The 20,784-nt window shown below is 46.1% G+C and overlaps 1 protein-coding gene across 1 annotated transcript in view; it reads right to left on the reverse strand.

Moving 5' to 3' along the window:
* Positions 1 to 779: 779 nt before the first annotated feature.
* LOC139376457 (netrin-3-like) overlaps positions 780 to 20,784 on the reverse strand; it is a 96,624-nt gene continuing 76,619 nt past the window's right edge. The window contains exons 3-7 of the mRNA XM_071119073.1: positions 17,821 to 18,009; positions 12,125 to 12,274; positions 7,186 to 7,242; positions 1,407 to 1,481; positions 780 to 1,198 (exon numbers count right to left, since the gene is read on the reverse strand). Coding sequence (XP_070975174.1) covers positions 807 to 1,198; positions 1,407 to 1,481; positions 7,186 to 7,242; positions 12,125 to 12,274; positions 17,821 to 18,009 — 863 coding nt within the window. The 3' untranslated portion in view covers positions 780 to 806. The remainder of the gene's footprint in view (positions 1,199 to 1,406; positions 1,482 to 7,185; positions 7,243 to 12,124; positions 12,275 to 17,820; positions 18,010 to 20,784) is intronic.

Consider the following 20,784-nt stretch of genomic DNA (forward strand, 5'->3'; position numbering starts at 1 on the left):
GGTGAAAGTGAGGTTTGGAGGTGGAGAAGGGCCCCTGTGGGGACAGCCCTTGTTGTGGTGACGATCCTCTGTGGACGAGGATGCAGCCGTTGTGGGGTCTGGTCCAGAGATGCTACTGCAGAGAGTTGATGTCTACATATCTTACAAATGGAATAAGGGTACAAGGCAAAATGGCCTCTCTAGGCTAGTAATCTCAGTTGCGTAGAACAAGGTGGGGGTTTAGAGACAGTGAAACAGTGGTGGAGTAGGCAGACGAGCTGAGGTTGTGCAGTTTTTCTTTTCATTGGTTGCAGCCTGCATGAGGGACTTTGCTACAACACAAAAAAATCAGTCTCTCTCTCTCCGATTATCCAAGCTTCATAAATACTCCTGGTACAAGAACGGAAATGTGAACTCTGATAGTTTCAAAACACTAAAACATGGTGACAGGAGGGGGGACTAAAGCAGTCTGAAGGGGGGGTGGGGGGTTGTGAGTGGGGGCAAGAGTGGACATTTTTGCTGTCGTTGTCATTTCGTACCCTTTTTAATGGTCCCTTTTTAAGGCAGACCAATAGATAAGAGTCCCATGATTAAAGCACAAAATAAAAATGAAGTAGTTATATAATATACACAAAGTGGTCCTTAAACAGGCAAAATACATGCAGTCTCTGTAATGTGCAGTGTCCCCGCTTTGGGGTTCAGGGTTTTTAGGGAGTCGGGGGTGGGGTCGTGTTTGCGAACTAGCTGAGAGCTAGGAAGGGGTCATGGGGGGGGTAGGAGTATGGGTGGGGGGTGGTGTTGGATGGGATGTGCCCTTCTCTCTCCCATCATGCTTTGCTGCACTTGCCGTTCTTCTCTTTGCGCTGGAATTTCCGGAGGCGCCGTGTCCAAATGTCTCTCCATTGGATGACCAGGCTGTTCTTATCGGCCAGGAGCCCTATTCGCTCTGCTCCTGCAGTGGCCCCTATGGCCCCTGGTCCAGCTCTGGGACCCCCAGGCACAGAACCCCCGGGCACGGTCTCGCTAGTGCCCATAACCAGGAAGCGCTTGCTCATCTGGATTTTTGGACACTTGCAAGCCAGGTCCTTCATGTGAATCCACAGGACGTTGTCGCCCCGTTTGAGTGGCTCGCCACGGCTCTTGTAGACAGACACCACGCTGACAGAGAACTTGGCCCAGTCGCCCACCGTCTCCATGTCCAGCACGTTGACTTGCACCGCTGACGAGACACACAGACAAACCAACCATTACAACTGATGCAGGTACAGTACTAACAAAAATGAAAAACTAATTGAAAATACTATTCAAAAAAGTGCTGGGTTGATAATTCACTGTTATAAGTCACAGATCCAATATGGGTTTTTCACCATATTCACCAATCATGTTTGATAAATAAATAGGCTGTATTCGTCTGTTCAATCACTCACCATAGTCTTTCTTGCAGTATTTCTTCATGTTGATCTTCAGATTCCCTTTCACTGGTTTGCAATATGACTCACAATCTGCTGATAAAAGAAAGAGTACCTTTTACACACACAAATAGGCAGTCTCACGTCTCGAAGTCCGGTCTCACGTCTCGAAGTCCGGTCTCACGTCTCGAAGTCCGGTCTCACGTCTCGAAGTCCGGTCTCACGTCTCGAAGTCCGGTCTCACGTCTCGAAGTCCGGTCTCACGTCTGGAAGTCCGGTCTCACGTCTCGAAGTCCGGTCTCACGTCTAGAAGTCCTGTCACACGTCTCGAAGTCCGGTCTCACGTCTCGAAGTCCGGTCTCACGTCTAGAAGTCCGGTCTCACGTCTAGAAGTCCGGTCTCACGTCTGGAAGTCCGGTCTCACGTCTGGAAGTCCGGTCTCACGTCTGGAAGTCCGGTCTCACGTCTGGAAGTCCGATCTCACGTCTGGAAGTCCGGTCTCACGTCTGGAAGTCCAGTCTCACGTCTGGAAGTCCAGTCTCACGTCTGGAAGTCCAGTCTCACATCTGGAAGTCCAGTCTCACATCTGGAAGTCTAACTTGCTGGGGATAGTTACACACTTACACACAAAACAGGACATTGACAGATATAGGGACTATTACGCACATAACCAGACAATAGTTACACACTGGAGATGATAAAAAAGTGAAGACGGTGACATGGTTACATTTTCAGAACTATTACACACTTAAGACTGTTTCACATTAGAAGTTGGAATACACATTAGGAATCATTACAAGCAGCAGGCTTTTGCACACTGAAAACACAAACCAAGAGTGTTTTCAATTAAATGCACATATCACACGCACGTAGCACACACACATACACACCAAGAGACACAAACATACACACGCACCCACACACAGGCCCGCAAAAACACACACACACACACACACACACACAGGCAATCACACAAACGGCCGCATGCGCACACGCACACACACACCACATGTGCCGGGGTTCTGAGACAGGCGCCTGGATAGAGGAAATGTTAGGTTTGGTCGGGTTAGTTGGAGTAAAATACGACCTTAGACAAATCACATGTAAGCCCCTGCAATAACCGGTGGGGGAGTCGCGAGGCCGGTGAAATATTACAGAGGGGGGAAAAGTGTTCCGTTTGACATGTCTTCCTGCCTTTCTGGGGCACAGAGAATAGACAGCGTGCATGGAAGTGGTCATGGTTGGATGGCTGGGAGACCACGACCAGAAAGAGACCACAAAGCTGACCGCCGTACGTGTACGGAGGAAGAAGCTGCCCTGTGGTCGATGTGTTTCTCTTGACCATGTTTAGTGGGTGTTGCATCATAGGTGTGTAAACTAGAGAGGTTGAACAACTTTTGCAGTTGATCGACTCCATACATACTGCAGTACGGATTTGATTAAATTGAACGCATAGAGATCTATATAGGACATTAGAAAACAAATGACTATTAAAATGGCCTATTGGCTTTGATGTCACTGCAGTGGGAGTTGTGACAAAAGGACAAAGGGTCAAGCATGTTCATTAAACCACCTCTACAGTACTAGTTTTGCCTACAGTTTGTGATTATAAAAGGATGGTGTACTTTAATATATGGTTTGGTTTAAAAGGTCACAGAGGGACACAGAGTTGCTGACCTGACTTCTAGTGAGCAAGCCAGGGAGCTTGGTGTCTGATCTCATTTTATTCAGGCTTTTGAAAGGGACACACGGAAAAGTCCAGAAGACACCAGGTTGCATTTACAGCTAGCGTAAAAATCGCAAAGACACTGAGGCCGGGTATCTGCGAACTCCCTGGTCTCCCTCTCTAGCTGCCTTCAAAGTGAAAACATTCAGAAGTTGTGAAGGGAAGCGGTCTCGCCCTCCAAAACCAAACTAAATAAAAGTGATTGCTTGCAGGGATGTGGCCCAAGAAACGGTTTCTGGATAAGTCGCATATGCTCGTTATGCTGAGGGTTTGGAGAGAGCCGGAACAGACTAGGGCAGGAGGAGGAGGGGGAGGAGGACGAGAGAAGAGGAGGCCGAGGAGCCAATAAAAATGTCAGGGAGGCTTGGCCCATATATCAGAGTGATGGACCTTTTATTAGTGACAAGCAGAGAGAGAGAGGCCAGAGCAGCTGCCTAGTGCCTATACCTCTCACTCACAGCAGCTTTCAATAAACCACAGTTAAACAAACCTGGGTTAATGTGTGTGTGAGTACGTGAAAGAGAGAGAGGATTTGGTATGAGTGTGTGGGTGCGTGAGTTGTGGAAGGGGCGCATTGAATGCATTGATGAAGTAGGCCACACTGAATCTGTCATGGGGAGAGCTGAATAAATCTGTTGAATGTCGAACTATAGGAGTGGAGAGAAAACACACTTAGTGATGTGGGAGAGCAGTTCAACCGGCCAGTCAAGTAGAAAAGGAAGGTTCAACCTGCTCCCTGGCTTTTGACCATAGGGGCTTGGGCTCTAAAGTGTTGTTTGTGTACATATATGCTTGCGCGTGTGTATGTACGGTATGTATATAAGGTCTTATTTTTCTTAAAATTGCATTGTTGGTTAAGGGCTTGTATGTAAGCATTTCACTGTAAGGTCGGCACCTTTTGTATTCGGTGCATGTGACAAATAACATTTGATTTGATACACACTATATGTAATACAAAGTATGTGGACACACCTTCAAATTAGTGGATTCGGTTATTTCACCCATACCCGTTGCTGACAGGTGTATAAAATCGAGCACACTGCCATGCAATCTCCATAGACAAACATTGTCAGTAGAATGGCCTTACTGAAGAGCTCAGTGTCAATACCTTCTGGTGCGCTATGTCTAATACTAAAGAAGTCTCGAGGTATTGCTCGCCTGAGGTAAAATACCTCATGATAAGCTGTAGACCACACTATCTACCAAGAGAGTTCACATCTATATAATTCGTAGCTGTCTATTTACCACCACAAACCGATGCTGGCACTAAGACCGCACTCAGCGAGCTGTATAAGGGCAGAAACAAACAAGAAAATCCTCATCCAGAAACGACGCTCCTAGTGGCCAGGGACTTTAATGCAGGCACATTTAAATCCATTTTATCTAATTTATTATTATAATTATTTTTTACCCCTTTTTCTCTCCAATTTCGTGGTATCCAATTCCAGTCTTGTCTCATCGCTGCAACTCCCGTACGGACTCAGAAGAGGCGAAGGTCGAGAGCCGCGCAAACTCCAAAACAAAACCCAACCAAGCAGCACTGGTTGGTGCGAGATGGGATAAGGACATCCCTGCTGGCCAAACCCTCCCCTATCCCGGATGATGCTCGGCCAATTGTGCACCGCCCCATGGGTTTCCCGGTCGTGGCCGGCTGTGACAGAGCCTGGACTCAAACCCAGATTCTCGACTGGCACTGCTAGCACTGCGATGCAGTGCCTTCGACCACTGCGCCATAGGCCACTGCGCCACTCAGGAGCCCGGTTTTACCTAATTTCTACCAGCATGTTACATGTGCAACCAGAGGGGGAAAACTCTAGACCGCCTTTACTCCATTACAGGCAGCATCTGCACCGAACTAAAGGTTAGAGCTTCCGCTTTTAAGGAGGGGGACACTAATCCGGATGCTTATAAGAAATCCCGCTATGCCCTCAGACGAACCATCAAACAGGCAAAGCGTCCATACAGGACTCAGATTGAAGCCTACTACACCGGCTCTGAAGCTTGTCGGCCACAAGCTGCCCAGTAACGAGGGCCGACCAGACAAGCTAAATGCCTTTTATGCTTGCTTTGAGGCAAGCAACACTAAAGCATGCATGAGAGCACTAGCTGTTCGTAGCCAATGTGAGCAAGACCTTTAACAGGTCAACATTCACAAAGCTGCGAGGCCAAAGAGATGACCAGGTCGTGTACTCAAAGCATGCGTGGACCAACTGTCAAGTGTCTTCAATTACATTTTAAACCTCTCCCTGTAAGTCTGTAATATTTAAACATGCTGGACTTCTAGGCAGAGTTGCAAAGAAAAAGCCATATCTCAGACTGACCAATAAAAAGAAAAGATTAAGATGGGAAAAAGAACACAGACACTGGACAGAGGAACTCTGCCTAGAAGGCCAGCATCGCGGAGGTGCCTCTTCACTGTTGACATTGAGACTGGTGTTTATGTATATTGTTGAGGTCAGAAGTTTACATACACCTTAGCCAAATACATTTAGGCAATGCTACCAAATACTAATTGAGTGTATGTAAACCTCTTAACCACTGGGAATGTGATGAAGAAATAAAAGCTGAAATAAATAATTCTCTCTACTATTATTATGACATTTCACATTCTTAAAATAAAGTGGTGGTCCTAACTGGCTTAAGACAGGGAATTTTTACTAGGATTAAATGTCAGGAATTGTGAAACACTGAGTTTAAATGTATTTGGCTAAGGTGTATGTAAACTTCCGACTTCAACTGTATATGCACATCTGTGTGTGCGTTCCTGCATGTGTGTGCATGGTACCCTGGTACAGTGGCCAGCTGTGCAGCCCATGATATCAGTGGTGAAACTCTGGCTCAGCGCCAGTGTGTGTTTTCCCACCAGTCACTTACTGATGGGCATTCACCTGGAAAACCCCCCATGAATCGCCCATTGACCCAGAAGAGCCGCGGCTGAAAACACACAATCACATGCATTGGCGGCTCTGGTTACTCTTGTTCCCCTGTCCCTATTCACAGCGCGGTGACAGAGACAAATTGCAAGTACCACCCCCTTGAACATACACAAACACGCGCACAGACACACACACACACACACACACACACACACGAAAGCGAGACATTTTCAGGTTTTGGGTTTCTGAGGGCCTTATGAAGGAGGAGAGGTATGTTCGTCTATGGTGGGAGGAGAGAGAGGGATGGATGGGACATTTGCCTGTATGTTGCCCATTTGTGCAGAGATGAATTGACGATAAACAATCTTTCTTGTTAGTTTGTCACAGTGGAAAAACACTTTCCCAGGGAAGCAGAAACACAGTGTATTGTGTGTATTGTGTGTGTGTGAGGGTTACAAGCCCAAGCAAAGATTGGGTTGGTGTAAGCAATGTGGTGAAAATTCCACCTAGCCTATCAGAGGGCAAGGTGGAACTGCTAAGCCTATCGGTGGGCTAGCTGTGGTCTGGCAGTTGGCCTGATGAGATGACACCACAACTGTCACGGCCGAGCTAGACATTGAAGTTATTTTAAGTTCCCTCCTATTGCAATTCCTTCAAGTTGAGACCAAGTCTGTCTTTGGCTCACTGTAGTGTTTTTTTGGGGGGGGACTAAAACACTTCAGTGAATATTATAGTATTTATACCATAGTATACGATAGTATTTGTTCATGTGGGTTGTGAGAACTTCCAGGCCTTGCAGCACATATCTTCTGCCCTGGGCCTTGCAAAGTGGACCGTATCTCAACCCAACTGTGAAAGCTGAGGAGGGGTTGATGTAGCTGTGGGAGGTATATCTGTGGTCGCTGCAGCGTTGAGTTATGTCGATAAAACAGTTGATGAATCACAGGGCTATGATTCCACGAGGCAAAAGCGTTAAAAGACGAGAGGGGGGATAAATGACCCAAACTGTTGGTCGCCAACACTCAATCCCCCCCCAGATTTTAAGACAATGGAACATCTCACTTGGATTAAGAGCAGTCATGGAACATCAAAATAGAAACACAGTTAGAAAGGGATGCCAGAAATCTTAAAAAAGGGTGTTTCTTTTCTCCTACACAGGTGTCAGGTGTGAAATGAGCCTTGGGGAGTAACTGACCTGCCGGTTCCTCTGTGCTGCTGCTGACCATGGCTGTAGGGTTCACCACTGGGATCTCTGAAACACATACACAGAACAACAGAGTTTTAACAAGAGCTTTATGGAAAAAATGTATGTCCATATGGTTGATGTAGACAGACATTGCTTGGCCATATGCCTACTGTTTGCATATGTGGTCAAGCAGATTCGGTGTTCCTGAATTCAATCACAGTTATTTGACATAGGAGGAAGACAGGAAGGAGGGTGTAGGTTGAAAATATCTACGTAAATACACAGTGATAAAGATAGTGATATTGGCACACACACTTTGTGGAAATATACTTTGAATCGAATTCTCTTCCTCTGAGAACTGTAGCACCAAACAAACATATTGTGCAAGATATCAATGTATTAAAAAAATTGAAATATCAGACAGATGGCAAAGGAGGGAGCCACCTATAGCAGTAACATCTTTAGACAGATGCAAACTCCTTCAATACGCCTGATTAGCTCAACCAAAACCCTTCGCCGGTCTCGACCACAGTCAAAACAATCCCATCCTTAAGGAATTCCCTCCAAAACAAGGGTCATTCTTCTATACAAATGCTAATACTACGCAAAAAAAAAATGCTAATGCTAACAACAAATCCACTGCCTCAATGATAACAACAGGCTAATTGGACGCTGGCTTAGCATCGTTAGCGTGCACCCAGAGGGACTTGCCTTTCGACTGGGGAGTTAGAGGGACGATGAACCGGGTTGGAGTCAAACAAACAGACAGGGGGCTTCCTTGGAAAGATTGTTTTGAGAGGCAAGTGGCAGTTGTCTCGCTTTGAATTTATGGACACCCCCACAAAGAAAAACAAATAGGGCATTGAGCTTTGGAGTGCTTGGGAAAGGCAGGGAGGAGAGGAGAGCAGCTGGTCAGAGGCACGGCAAGCTGTGGGCGTGTCCTCTGAAGGTGAAGAGTTGAGGCGTAGATATTCAGATGAAAAGGGGATATTGAGATGAGGGGCAGTGGTATCATACTAATTGGGCGTTAGCAGTCCTGGTCTCTGTGTCTTATTGTGTTAGTGGGCAGAAGGGCTTGACCGGGGACGGATGGATAGTACCAACAAAATGGAGGGCGTTTTGGGAAGAGATGCCTTCGTACATGCACGAGCTGACAGACACACACACTGAGGCCAATAAACACACTCTCCTCATTGGGTGTCTTCAGTGGCCCTGGAAAGTGTATGGTTGGTTAGTTGGCCGTGAGCGCCATTGTTTTCTCTTTTTTGCCCTCCACCATCTGCTCTGTAACACCAATGTAAAACCAACAACACAGCACCATGTGGCACGACGTGGTACGGCATAGCTTGGCATGGCACAGCGTGGTACAGCATGGTCTGTTGTGGCTTGTTCAGGGTTAGACAAGCCTGGTGTGTGTGTGTGTGTGTGTGTGTGTGTCTGGGTCATTGTGCCAAACCACATGGCAGAGCACGATGGCAAGCTACCCTCTATTCCTCCAGCCCGCAGGTGGTAGACCAGTGGTCCGATTCATACATACAAACACACACACACACACACACACTCACTCACTCACTCACAGAGCACGTGCACGCAACACACAAACACACATGTGACTGTACTAAAGCCTGAACGGTAAACAAGTGCTGGGGTCTCAGAGTAGCACTGATCTACACCAGAACAGACCAGACCACCATGATGTGTGACTGATGCCAGATTGGAACCTTTCTATCCCTACCTTGCTTTCACCAGGGCAGGTTAACTGAGAACACATTCTCTTTTACAACCCGGCCAAAGAGTGAGAAAATGTTTCTGGGGTTATTGTCTAATTAATACTTTATTTTAACAATTGCTGCGAAAGGCATCGAAAACTCTGACTTTCTCTGTCAAACACAGGCAATGGTGTTATCTGGCTATAGAAATGAGACCGGGAATGAAACAGGTGTACCTGCCATATTACATGTGTGGCTCTAAACATGGGTATCATACATGGGTATGGTTTCTCCAGTATCGTACATGGGTCATGGTTTCTCCAGTATCGTACATAGTTCATGGTTTCTTCAGTATCATACATGGGTATGGTTTCTCCAGTATCGTACATGGTTCATGGTTTCTCCAGTATCATACATAGTTCACGGTTTCTCCAGTATCGTACATGGGTCATGGTTTCTCCAGTATCGTACATGGGTATGGTTTCTCCAGTATCGTACATGGGTAGGGTTTCTCCAGTATCGTACATGGGTATGGTTTCTCCAGTATCGTACATGGTTCATGGTTTCTCCAGTATCATACATAGTTCACGGTTTCTCCAGTATCGTACATGGGTATGGTTTCTCCAGTATCGTACATGGGTATGGTTTCTCCAGTATCGTACATGGGTATGGTTTCTCCAGTATCGTACATGGGTATGGTTTCTCCAGTATCGTACATGGTTCATGGTTTCTCCAGTATCGTACATGGGTATGGTTTCTCCAGTATCGTACATGGGTCATGGTTTCTCCAGTATCGTACATGGGTCATGGTTTCTCCAGTATCGTACATAGTTCATGGTTTCTCCAGTATCGTACATGGGTATGGTTTCTCCAGTATTGTACATAGTTCACGGTTTCTCCAGTATCGTACATGGGTCATGGTTTCTCCAGTATCGTACATAGTTCATGGTTTCTCCAGTATCGTACATGGGTATGGTTTCTCCAGTATCATACATAGTTCACGGTTTCTCCAGTATCGTACATAGTTCACGGTTTCTCCAGTATCGTACATGGGTATGGTTTCTCCAGTATCGTACATGGGTCATGGTTTCTCCAGTATCGTACATAGTTCATGGTTTCTCCAGTATCGTACATGGGTATGGTTTCTCCAGTATCATACATAGTTCACGGTTTCTCCAGTATCGTACATGGGTATGGTTTCTCCAGTATCGTACATGGGTATGGTTTCTCCAGTATCGTACATTGGTATGGTTTCTCCAGTATCGTACATGGGTATGGTTTCTCCAGTATCGTACATGGTTCATGGTTTCTCCAGTATCGTACATGGTTCATGGTTTCTCCAGTATCGTACATGGGTATGGTTTCTCCAGTATCGTACATGGTTCATGGTTTCTCCAGTATCGTACATAGGTATGGTTTCTCCAGTATCGTACATGGGTATGGTTTCTCCAGTATCGTACATGGGTCATGGTTTCTCCAGTATCGTACATGGGTATGGTTTCTCCAGTATCGTACATGGGTATGGTTTCTCCAGTATCGTACATGGGTATGGTTTCTCCAGTATCGTACATGGGTATGGTTTTTCCAGTATCATACATGGGTCATGGTTTCTCCAGTATCGTACATGGGTCATGGTTTCTCCAGTATCGTACATGGTTCATGGTTTCTCCAGTTTGTACATGGGTATGGTTTCTCCAGTATCGTACATGGGTATGGTTTCTCCAGTATCGTACATGGGTCTGGTTTCTCCAGTATCGTACATGGGTATGGTTTCCCCATTATGTTACAGACACAAAGCCACTCACAACAATCATGCACACCATGATGGATGTTTTTGAAAGATGCTTCATCAATACATGATGCTTCCCTCATGAGAATGTGTTCCTGCGTTGGGGCCTCCCCTGTGTCATAAAATCATTGACATGCACTTAAAACTTCTTAAGGATGATGCAGAATTTTATCCCAGTGCAGGAACACCAACGGGGCGGAAATGTCAGAGCGCCACCTATAGTTTTTGATAAAACTCAAACTTTCATTAAAACACACATGCAAGGTACTGAATTAAAGCTACACTCGTTGTGAATCTAGCCACCAAGTCAGATTTGTAAAATGCTTTTCGGCGAAAGCATGAGAAGCTATTATCTGATAGCATGCACCCCCCCAAAATACCAGCACGCCACGTAAACAACAGATTTTGCGGTAGCCGGCGCTACCCAAAACGCAGAAATAAAATATAAAACATTCATTACCTTGGACTAGCTTCTTTGTTGGCTTCTTTTATGTCCCATAAACATCACAATTGGGTCTTTTTCCCGATTAAATCCGTCATTGTATACCCAAAATGTCATTTGCTGAAGGCTAGTCTGATGCTGGAAAAAGCCCCTTTACAAGACGCAACGTCACTTTTTAAAATTACAAAAGTCGCCTATAAACTTTTACAAATCACTTCAAACGACTTTTCTAAACCAACTTTAGGTATTAATAAACGTTAATAATCTATCAAATTGATCACGGGGCGATCTGTATTCGATAGCAGCAAGTCTGGAAATCCTCGTCCATGTTTTCAATTTCACAACATCCTGTGGTGCGCCTCAAGATAGGAGGGGCCTATTCGTGATGTAACCAAGGATAAAGCAGACTGGAAATGCCAGTATTGGCGACATCGTGTGGAAGCTGTAGGCGTTTACAGGAGATCCTCATTTATTTTCTGTCGTCTTAAACAATACATTGAATGGCGGACAAATATTTTTTTTGTGTTTTTGGTAAACAGTTTTACCAGGGATTTTTACTCCTAAACACGTTCTGTTATAGCCACAGACCCGATTTAACCAGTTTTAGAGACTTCAGAGTGTTTTCTATACACACATACTTATCATATGCATATACTATATTCCTGGCATGAGTAGCAGGACTTTGAAATGTTGCGCGATTTTTAACAAAAAGCTGCGAAAATTCGCATCATCCTTAACAGGTTTTAAACAGAAGCACATGTTTACTTCAGTCATCAGTGGAAGTACTGCTTTTGCAATCAGTGGCCCTGTGTGTTTGTGGCTGTGAGTATATGCAAGCAGTTTGTTTGAGTGTGACTTGTGAGTGTGACCCATAATTTTGAAACCTATGTGTGTGCTTGTGTTTGTGTGTATATGTGAGCTACGAGAGCTATAAGTGAATATGTGACCTGCGAGTGTGCGTGAGGGTGACCTGCAAGCTATGAGTGTGTGTGTATGTGATCTACTCACTGATGCAGGGGGCCACGGGCGAGCGGCTCTGCTGGTAGCCCTTGGCACAGCGGTTGCAGGCGATGCCCGTCACGCCGTCCTTACAGGGGCACTGGCCCGTCGTCTGGTTACATGTCTTCCCTGCCGCACCCACCGGGTGGCAGTCACAGGCTGGAGAGAGGGAGGGTGAGGGAGGTGAGAGGGAGAGAGAAGGCAACGGGGGGTTAGATGTGGCATTTTGAGAAACAATCAATGGTTTGTCACATAGATATTCAGTGTCACTTTCAAGGTTTATTTGTGACTCGACTCAAACACGATGGCATTTTGAACTCTTTCATGAATAGGCTCCGTATTACAACACATCCTAGTTAATCATCATCTGCCATAGTATTCCACAGTATTCCAGATGCAACGGGACTGGGTGTTCCTCTAGTCTATTTCCTCTATCCTCCAGACTGTAGGTCTGAGATTACTCCTGCTCACTTGGGCTACACTGCCACTGTCGGACCTGGCAATACCCTGCAAAGGTGTGTTTGTGCGCATGCATACGTGTGGGTTTGTGCGTGCAAGTGCATACATGTATTTGTGTGTGTTTGCATATGTTTGTGTGGACAGGGAAGAAAAGCCTCCATTTGTCGAGTCTCTCAAGTGCTACGCTGGTGCCTGTGTGTGTGTGACACACTCTGACACACACACCCACTCTGCCGTTTCATCGCTTCCCGAAAATCCGCCCGCCGCCCGCCGAGTGCCAACAGAAATACGCTAGCCAGAAAGAGTCCCAGTCCCTCTGTCCTTCATGGTATGCTCTGGCTGTCCAAACGCACATTGAGCAATAGAGGGCTGTTTATGTCTAAAAAGCTGCAGAATACAAGACTCGGCGTGTCGGTCAACTCTTCTCTTCCAAGAGCTCTTTACAAGGTGAAAGAGAGGAGACAGAGGCGAAGAGAGAGAGAGAAGCAGAACAGGGGAGAGGGACAAATACAGAGAAAGTGGAAAGAGTGTGAGAGAGAGAGAGAGAAAGAGAAAAATGGTGTGTTAAAATTGAGAGCGAGAGAAGAGATAGAAAGAGAGAGGAGAGAAAGTAGAACAAAGAGAGAGACACAGAGGGGAAGAACAGTGAAAGGGCGAGGGTGAGATATAACATGGTCCAAACTTTGCCTCTGGTGTGCTCATCATCATCAACAATACTAAATCTCCCTCACCTCACCTTGGCTCAACACAGCTCAACAGTTAAAACAGAAATGTGAATGTGTTCTTTAAGAAACCACACACACACGCACACATACTATCGGAAGATAAACCTCTCCGTCCACACACTATCAAGTATCACCATTACACTTTACACTGGTCCAATTCGACAGACGTGTCCCATCCTGACACATAAAAACACAAACCTTAATATCCCAGTAACATTCTGCTTTAAAGGGTGTGATTAAATGATTTGACTTGGCTTGAAACTGCAGTTCCTCTATCCAGAGTCAATAAAAAACCATGCTTTCAAAAAAACAAAAACAAAAACAAAAAAACCCCTCATGATTTAATAATGAAATGGTACATTTTATCTTGTCGATCAGTTCTGGCATCGAGAATAGCTTTTGGCCAAAAAACCTTGAAAAGATAGGGGAGGATGCCTCTTTTCCCCTACTTAATTAGAAAACACATTCGCTGAGATGCAAAATGGCCAAAGCAAACTGCCTTACTTAAAGGGATACTTTGGGATTTTGGCAATGAGGTCCTTTATCTACTTCCCCAGAGTCAGAACTAGTGGACACTATTTTTATGTCTGGGCGTGCAGTTTGAAGGAAGTTGCTAACTAGCGTTAGCTAGCATTCTACCAACTAACTTCTACCATACTGGACACAGAGACATAAAAATGGTATCCACAAGTTCATCACACTCTGGGGAAGTAGTTCACGGGCATCATTGCAACAATCCCGAAGAATCCCTGTAACTGTAATGTGATAGCTGGTAATTGTCCTCTTGCTTTCATAAAAACAACAAGCAATGGCGAAAGAAGCATTTGGGGAAAACCCAGTAACCAAATAGTCTCTGATAGGGCCTGCCAAGGAATGGCAGCTGCTAACAGGAGTTTTCTTCAGGGCCTTGCATTGTTGTTCCCCTTAGTATGAATCGGTTTATTTAAAAAAAAAAATGTTGTGGACTTATCAGCTGTGTTTCATTAACACGTCTAAAGGGGCACCAATCCCAGGGATGCCCAAAATTCCCAAAAAGAGATGGAGGCCCCGTCCACGCTGCACCTAGGCACAGGAACAAGTTCGGAGCGTTTGGCAGTAGAGAAGTCACATGGCAGACATGGAACAAAACAGGAACTAAGTCGTACCAGAAGTACCTTGAGTCCGGACACACATTTGACTTTCAACCTCCCCGTGCGTCACCCCACTCAATACAGACTAACACTGTACTACAAACCCTGCCAAACCATAGCCAATCAAAGCCTTCCGTGAGTTTGGAGCCGGGTCAGGTGGTGGGGATTTTGCACGGAATGTGAGCTGTCAGATTTACGAAGCAAATGAACAGATGCATTTTGACACCCCAGTCTAACGGAACAGCCACATGTGTGTCTGAAGAACAGAGCACTAACCCCCCCCCCCCCCCAACCCGACCACACCCTCCCTCATTACCAGCTCACATGGTACTGACTCCCTCAGTTCGTTTTGTTTCGTCAAACCTACCAGCATTTGTTCCCCTGCTCCGGTCTGTTCTTGCACCTGTTTTTTAGTCCTTCCCGGTTTTGAGGTCCTGTCTGCCCTGACCCTGAGCCTGCCGTTCTATACCTTGCCCCACCTCACAGGATTACTGACCTCTGCCTGCCCTGACCCTGAGCCTGCCGTTCTATACCTTTCCCCACCTCTCTGGATTACTGACCTCTGCCTGCCCTGACCCTGAGCCTGCCGTTCTATACCTTTCCCCACCTCTCTGGATTACTGACCTCTGCCTGCCCTGACCCTGAGCCTGCCGTTCTATACCTTTCCCCACCTCACTGAATTACTGACCTCTGCCTACCCTGACCCTGAGCCTGCCGTTCTATACCTTTCCCCACCTCACTGGATTACTGACCTCTGCCTACCCTGAGCCTGCCGTTCTATACCTTTCCCCACCTCTCTGGATTACTGACCTCTGCCTACCCTGAGCCTGCCGTTCTATACCTTTCCCCACCTCTCTGGATTACTGACCTCTGCCTGCCTTTGACCTGTCATTTGCCTGCCCTTGTATTAGAAATGCACTTTTGTTTCTTTCGACACGGTCTGCATCTGGGTCATACCTGAAACCTGATAGGCATGGGCATTTTGGTATTGGAATGACTCATCTTGGATTTCCTAATTCCCTTTCTATAAAGTTATTCTATAAAAATGATTTAGCTCCACTTCAGAAGCTACTTGAAGGTGTCAATACATTCAGTATTGAGTCTATTTGTGGCATTCTGTTGGAAAGTGCTGCTGACCCACTCAACAGTCTGAATTTGAAATCCATTCATTCTAGTCAACATAGATGCCAACATTACAACATGTTAGGAGGCACATAACGGGCTGACATTGAAGACCTCATAGGTAAGACTGGTTACAGTCACACCGGTGATGGCCTGCAAGTTTCTTTAATTTGCTGGCTGTTTTTATGCACGTAGCAGCATAAAGCCGTGGATTGAGAGTGGCAGCGGCCGCTGCCCCGGCGTGCAGGAGCTGAGAACCCCATGGAGAGGCACTGCGGTTGGGGGGTGGAGGGGGGTTGGGACCTGTGTGTGTGTTACCTAAGCACCAGGGTGTAACTGGGAGCAGATGGGAGAGACGCTGCCACTTGACCCTCCATCAGAGTCTGGCCTGTCCATTAAACTGGCAATCCTTAAAGAGTGTGTGTTGGACACTCACTCAAGCACGCGGACACACATACACACACACTGCAGGTCCGACATGGACACTCGTCCACAAAGGAGGTCTGATTGGAAGCAGGCAGACATTCCGCCCCCCCAACCCTCAAGACCTACCCGCCCATTCCTCACTTCCTTTAAACATAGGGGTGGCAGGTAGCCTAGTGGTTAGTGTGTTGGGCCAGTAACCGAAAGGTTGATAGATTGAATCCTCCAGCTTTCAAGGTAAAAATCTGTTGTTCTGCTCCTGAACAAGGCAGTTAACCCACTGTTCCTGGGCTGTTATTGCAAATACGAATTTGTTCTTAACTGACTTGCCTAGTTAAATAAAATAAATTATATATTTTTTAAAACCTGTATTTTATTGCCGTTCCTCCACTTCAGACACACTGATCATATTTGAACCCCTGACCATTATCCTGGCCCTGTCACATGTGGACAAATATAATGAACACTGCGGCAGAGAAAAAGCTAGAATGAATCAGAGGATCAGAGAGAAGTAGAGAATAGATGAGAAGAGAGCTTGGTCCTGGCGAGAGGGAGAGAAAGTGAGGGGGGGGATGGAAAGAGACAGGTCCTAAAAGGGTCTGGGATTGGTCTGATCAATCATGGTACCAGCCGCCCAGGTTGAGGGTCGTTTCCACAGCAACTTTAATTTCCGTCACATCTGGCCTTCCGAGGGGAGGGAGATAAAGTTTTTACCGCTGAGTGAGTCTGACCTGCTGCACACTGCTCCGCTTTGAGAAAAACAGATCGCCTCCAGGGCCTGAGCACTGCAGCACTCCCAGGCACGGGTTGCATGTGTGTTTGTGATGTGTCTTGCATTGGCAACAAGGACATACGTTTCGTTACAGTCATAGCTACCTATAATTATACTGTATGTTACTTGTCATTTGTAAAGGCCAAAAAATAATTGCTTAAGTCAATTACTGTCTCACAGTGCAGGTTGTGCTATGGTCAATTGCTCTGTGAGTGGACAAATGGCATGGGCGTGCCCCCCCCCCCCCCCCCCCCCCCCCCCCAAAAAAAAAATCACTGTTGTACTGTACAGTATAATGAAAATATATTTAATATTGATATAATATGGTCAATAGTAAAGTGCCATCATACCATTTGGGAACTCGGCCCAGGTCGGAGTGGAAAACTGACCAGGAGCCAATGAGGGGAGATTCCCACCATGGAATCTCCAACAAAAGACCTTCACAGCTAAGAGTGTTGCTAGTTCTCACCATCCACGTTGTTTTGAGTTCTCTGTAAGTAATCCCTTAACTTCTCACTATAAATGTACAGAATCAAGAAAAAATGCCAGCTCCCTCTTCTATTGATTTTCACATTTCCCCAAGCAACAAGGGCAGGAAACTGCTGTTGTTCTTGAAATGATAAAAAGCTCTCAGTGTATAAATTTACCAGAAAAATATTCACTGCAAATTCTAAACATTCCACAATTCAAAAACCACTTTTTCCTAGAGAAATAACTCAATCGGCTGCTAATTTAATGTGGCTTGTGGTCCAGTGTAATATTTTTTATGTGGGTTTTCAGGAGAACAGCTTCTGTGACAGATTCAAATTATTTACTTAATTAAGGAGGCTTGGTATTAATTTGTTTTTACCCTAGGAGGGTGGAAAGAGCCAAAGAGTTGGAAGTGAGGTTGCCAGCCTACTTCTTAGAATAGTTTTACTAATCCTGTTATAATTGTGATACATCAGTTGATGTAAATAAATACCCATTTTGAACGAAACATGTAAATGAATCTCCTGAATCGACTGAATTGAAAAGGACTATTTCGCTATAAACACGCTATAAACACTGTTCTGAATGGAATATTCTCCATACCTTTGCAGGCGCGGCGGTGTGTGATGGGCTTGGCCATATCCCGGTAGAAGCCTTCCTTGCAGTAGTGGCAGTGGCGTCCGGCCGTGTTGTGGCGACAGTTCATGCACACGCCTCCACTCTTCCTCCCTGACAGCTTGTACAGCTCCATGTTGAAGCGGCAGCGCCGGGCGTGCAGGTTGCAGTTGCACGCTACGAGAGGGAGGAATGAGGGAAGGGGAAAAGGGAGGCAAAAATAAAGTTTAGATGTCTTGTATGTTCAGTGATAATAGCTTTACTTCTTCATGAATCAAAACATGTCCAAGGTACTTAAAAACCAGTAATAGTTGAAAAGCATTTGGTGAACTGGCATCGCCACAGGTTGAAATCAAACTACAACAATCAGCATTATGGGTATAGTCTGGGTAGACGCCATAAATCACACTATTTCAAAGCACATTTTCAAAACACTCATTCAGATATATGATTGTAGCTTGCTCAGTAGATGTAGGCCTCTTGTAAGGCAGCGTCGCCTATGGGCACAAACCCACCGTCACTGGACCAGACAGGACTGGCAAAAAGTGCTCTTCACTGACTAGTCGCGGTTTTGTCTCACCAGGGGTGATGGTCGGATTCACATTTATCATCGAAGGAATGAGCGTTACACCGATGCCTGTACTTTGGAGCGGGATCGATTTGGAGGTGGAGGGTCTGTCATGGTCTGGGGCGGTGTTTCACAGCATCATCGGACTGTGCTTGTTGTCATTGCAGGAAATCTCAACGCTGAGCGTTACAGGGAAGACATCCTCCTCCCTCATGTGGTACCCTTCCTGCAGGCTCATCCTGACATGACAATGCCACCAGCCATACTGTTCGTTCTGTGTGTGATTTCTTACAAGACAGGAATGTCAGTGTTCTGCCATGGCCAGCGAAGAGCCCGGATCTCAATCCCATTGAGCACGTCTGGGACCTGTTGGATCAGAGGGTGAGGGCTCTTCCCCCCAGAAATGCCCGGGAACTTGCAGGTGCCTCGTACACTCCAGCAGCACTACTCTGGTACGCTCCAGCAGCACTACTCCGGTACGCTCCAGCAGCACTACTCTGGTACGCTCCAGCAGCACTACTCCGGTACACTCCAGCAGCACTACTCCGGTACGCTCCAGCAGCACTACTCCAGTACGCTCCAGCAGCACTACTCCAGTACGCTCCAGCAGCACTACTCCGGTACTCCGGCACACTCCAGCAGCACTACTCCGGTACACTCCAGCAGCTCTACACCGGTACGCTCCAGCAGCTCTACACCGGTACGCTCCAGCAGCACTACTCCGGTACACTCCAGCAGCACTACTCCGGTACACTCCAGCAGCACTACTCCGGTACACTCCAGCAGCACTACTCCGGTACCCTCCAGCAGCACTACTCCGGTACACTCCAGCAGCACTACTCCGGTACACTCCAGCAGCACTACTCCGGTACACTCCAGCAGCACTACTCCGGTACACTCCAGCAGCACTACTCCGGTACCCTCCAGCAGCACTACACTGCTGCACCAAAGAAGCTAATTGTAATTGCACCCATCCTACTCTTTTGCCTGGCGCGTAACTGTTTTATGAAAACCTGGGTACCTTTGTCCAAGAAAACATTTATGTTTGGTCTCAGAGAACCTGAAACAGTTAGCTAATATGTAGGATGAGCAACGGATGAGCCTAGAGAGCCTCACAAGTTTGACAAAATTACTTTATTTCTTTCAGTCTAATATGGCTATTTACTTATGCCTACTTCTGTAGCTCTTCGTCAGAAGCACACTTTTTGTAAGAAGATCTAGTTAGTCATAACTGTCCTCTCCAAGTTTGCCTGGAATTTAACCTGAAACGGTTTGAGAAATGCCACCTCTCGTCTTGGGCGGAGCAGAATATCATATGTCATTAACATCACCAGTGATTAACGTCACCAGTACCACATCTTTATGATATATATCTTGTCTTAATCTCAAAGTGACTCCAAGAGACAGGCTGGAATGTCTGACTCAAATATGGGACAATTCAACTATTTTTTCTAAATGACTGTTGTTTGAATTTGTTGATCAAATGCGGAACAAAGGGCCATAATGCGGGACTGTCCAGCACAATCTGGGACATTTGGTAACTCTAGTCTGCACTGAATGAGAGCATGGTGCCATGAAGTGTTGCCAATCACTGTGTGTGGTAGAGAGATAGACTGACTGTGACAGACTTCTTTGTTCTAGCCAAGAACAGTGTTATAACCACATCCAGGACAGAGATTGCCACCATGTCAAGCTTGGCTTTTAATTTGATAACAAAATTACCTTTGATGGGACCATGAGATACTTGAACGAAAAATCTCAAGGCCATATCAATAATATTGGGAATTTTAAACCAGCCGACAGTGGAATTCTGTTTCTCAAATGCTACTTCACTCGGAAGAGGAATGCCTGGCACAGGGAGATGGGAACGAAGACCTTCTCCACCCAGTTTTCCAGGGTCGCAGGCCCCAGGAACAGAGCACATTCTCAGACGCCTTCCCTCAATTCCATCTGCCAGTTATTATGCAGCCAATTTCCATGGAATTCTACATTTAATGAAATACTAGTTGGATTTGAATCCCCCTTGGACATGTCCTGTTTCTGAAGCTACGCTGCTGCTGGCTCTTTAGTGGTGTGTTCTGGGAGGCTGGTGGCATGGGGTCTGGGTTTGACCCTTGACCTCAAGCCATTTTAACAGAAGGGTTTGGACCATAGACATGACATCATTGGTCTGGACACATGGATGGATGTTATTGAGAATGAAGAACTGGGATGGGTGACACCCACAGTAGGTTTAATAAAAACACTACCATCATTTTTAAAAAATGTGGAAAAATACAGGTAGTCTGAAAATGTCCATTGAATATATCTATTGTTCCCTGGACAGCAGAAAGATGGCAGTATAGCGCAGCTGTTGAACAGAAAGGCCGAAATATAATGTTTGG

Source organism: Oncorhynchus clarkii, chromosome 20, assembly GCF_045791955.1.
Source record: "Oncorhynchus clarkii lewisi isolate Uvic-CL-2024 chromosome 20, UVic_Ocla_1.0, whole genome shotgun sequence".
In the NCBI taxonomy this organism is placed as follows: Eukaryota; Metazoa; Chordata; class Actinopteri; order Salmoniformes; family Salmonidae; genus Oncorhynchus; species Oncorhynchus clarkii.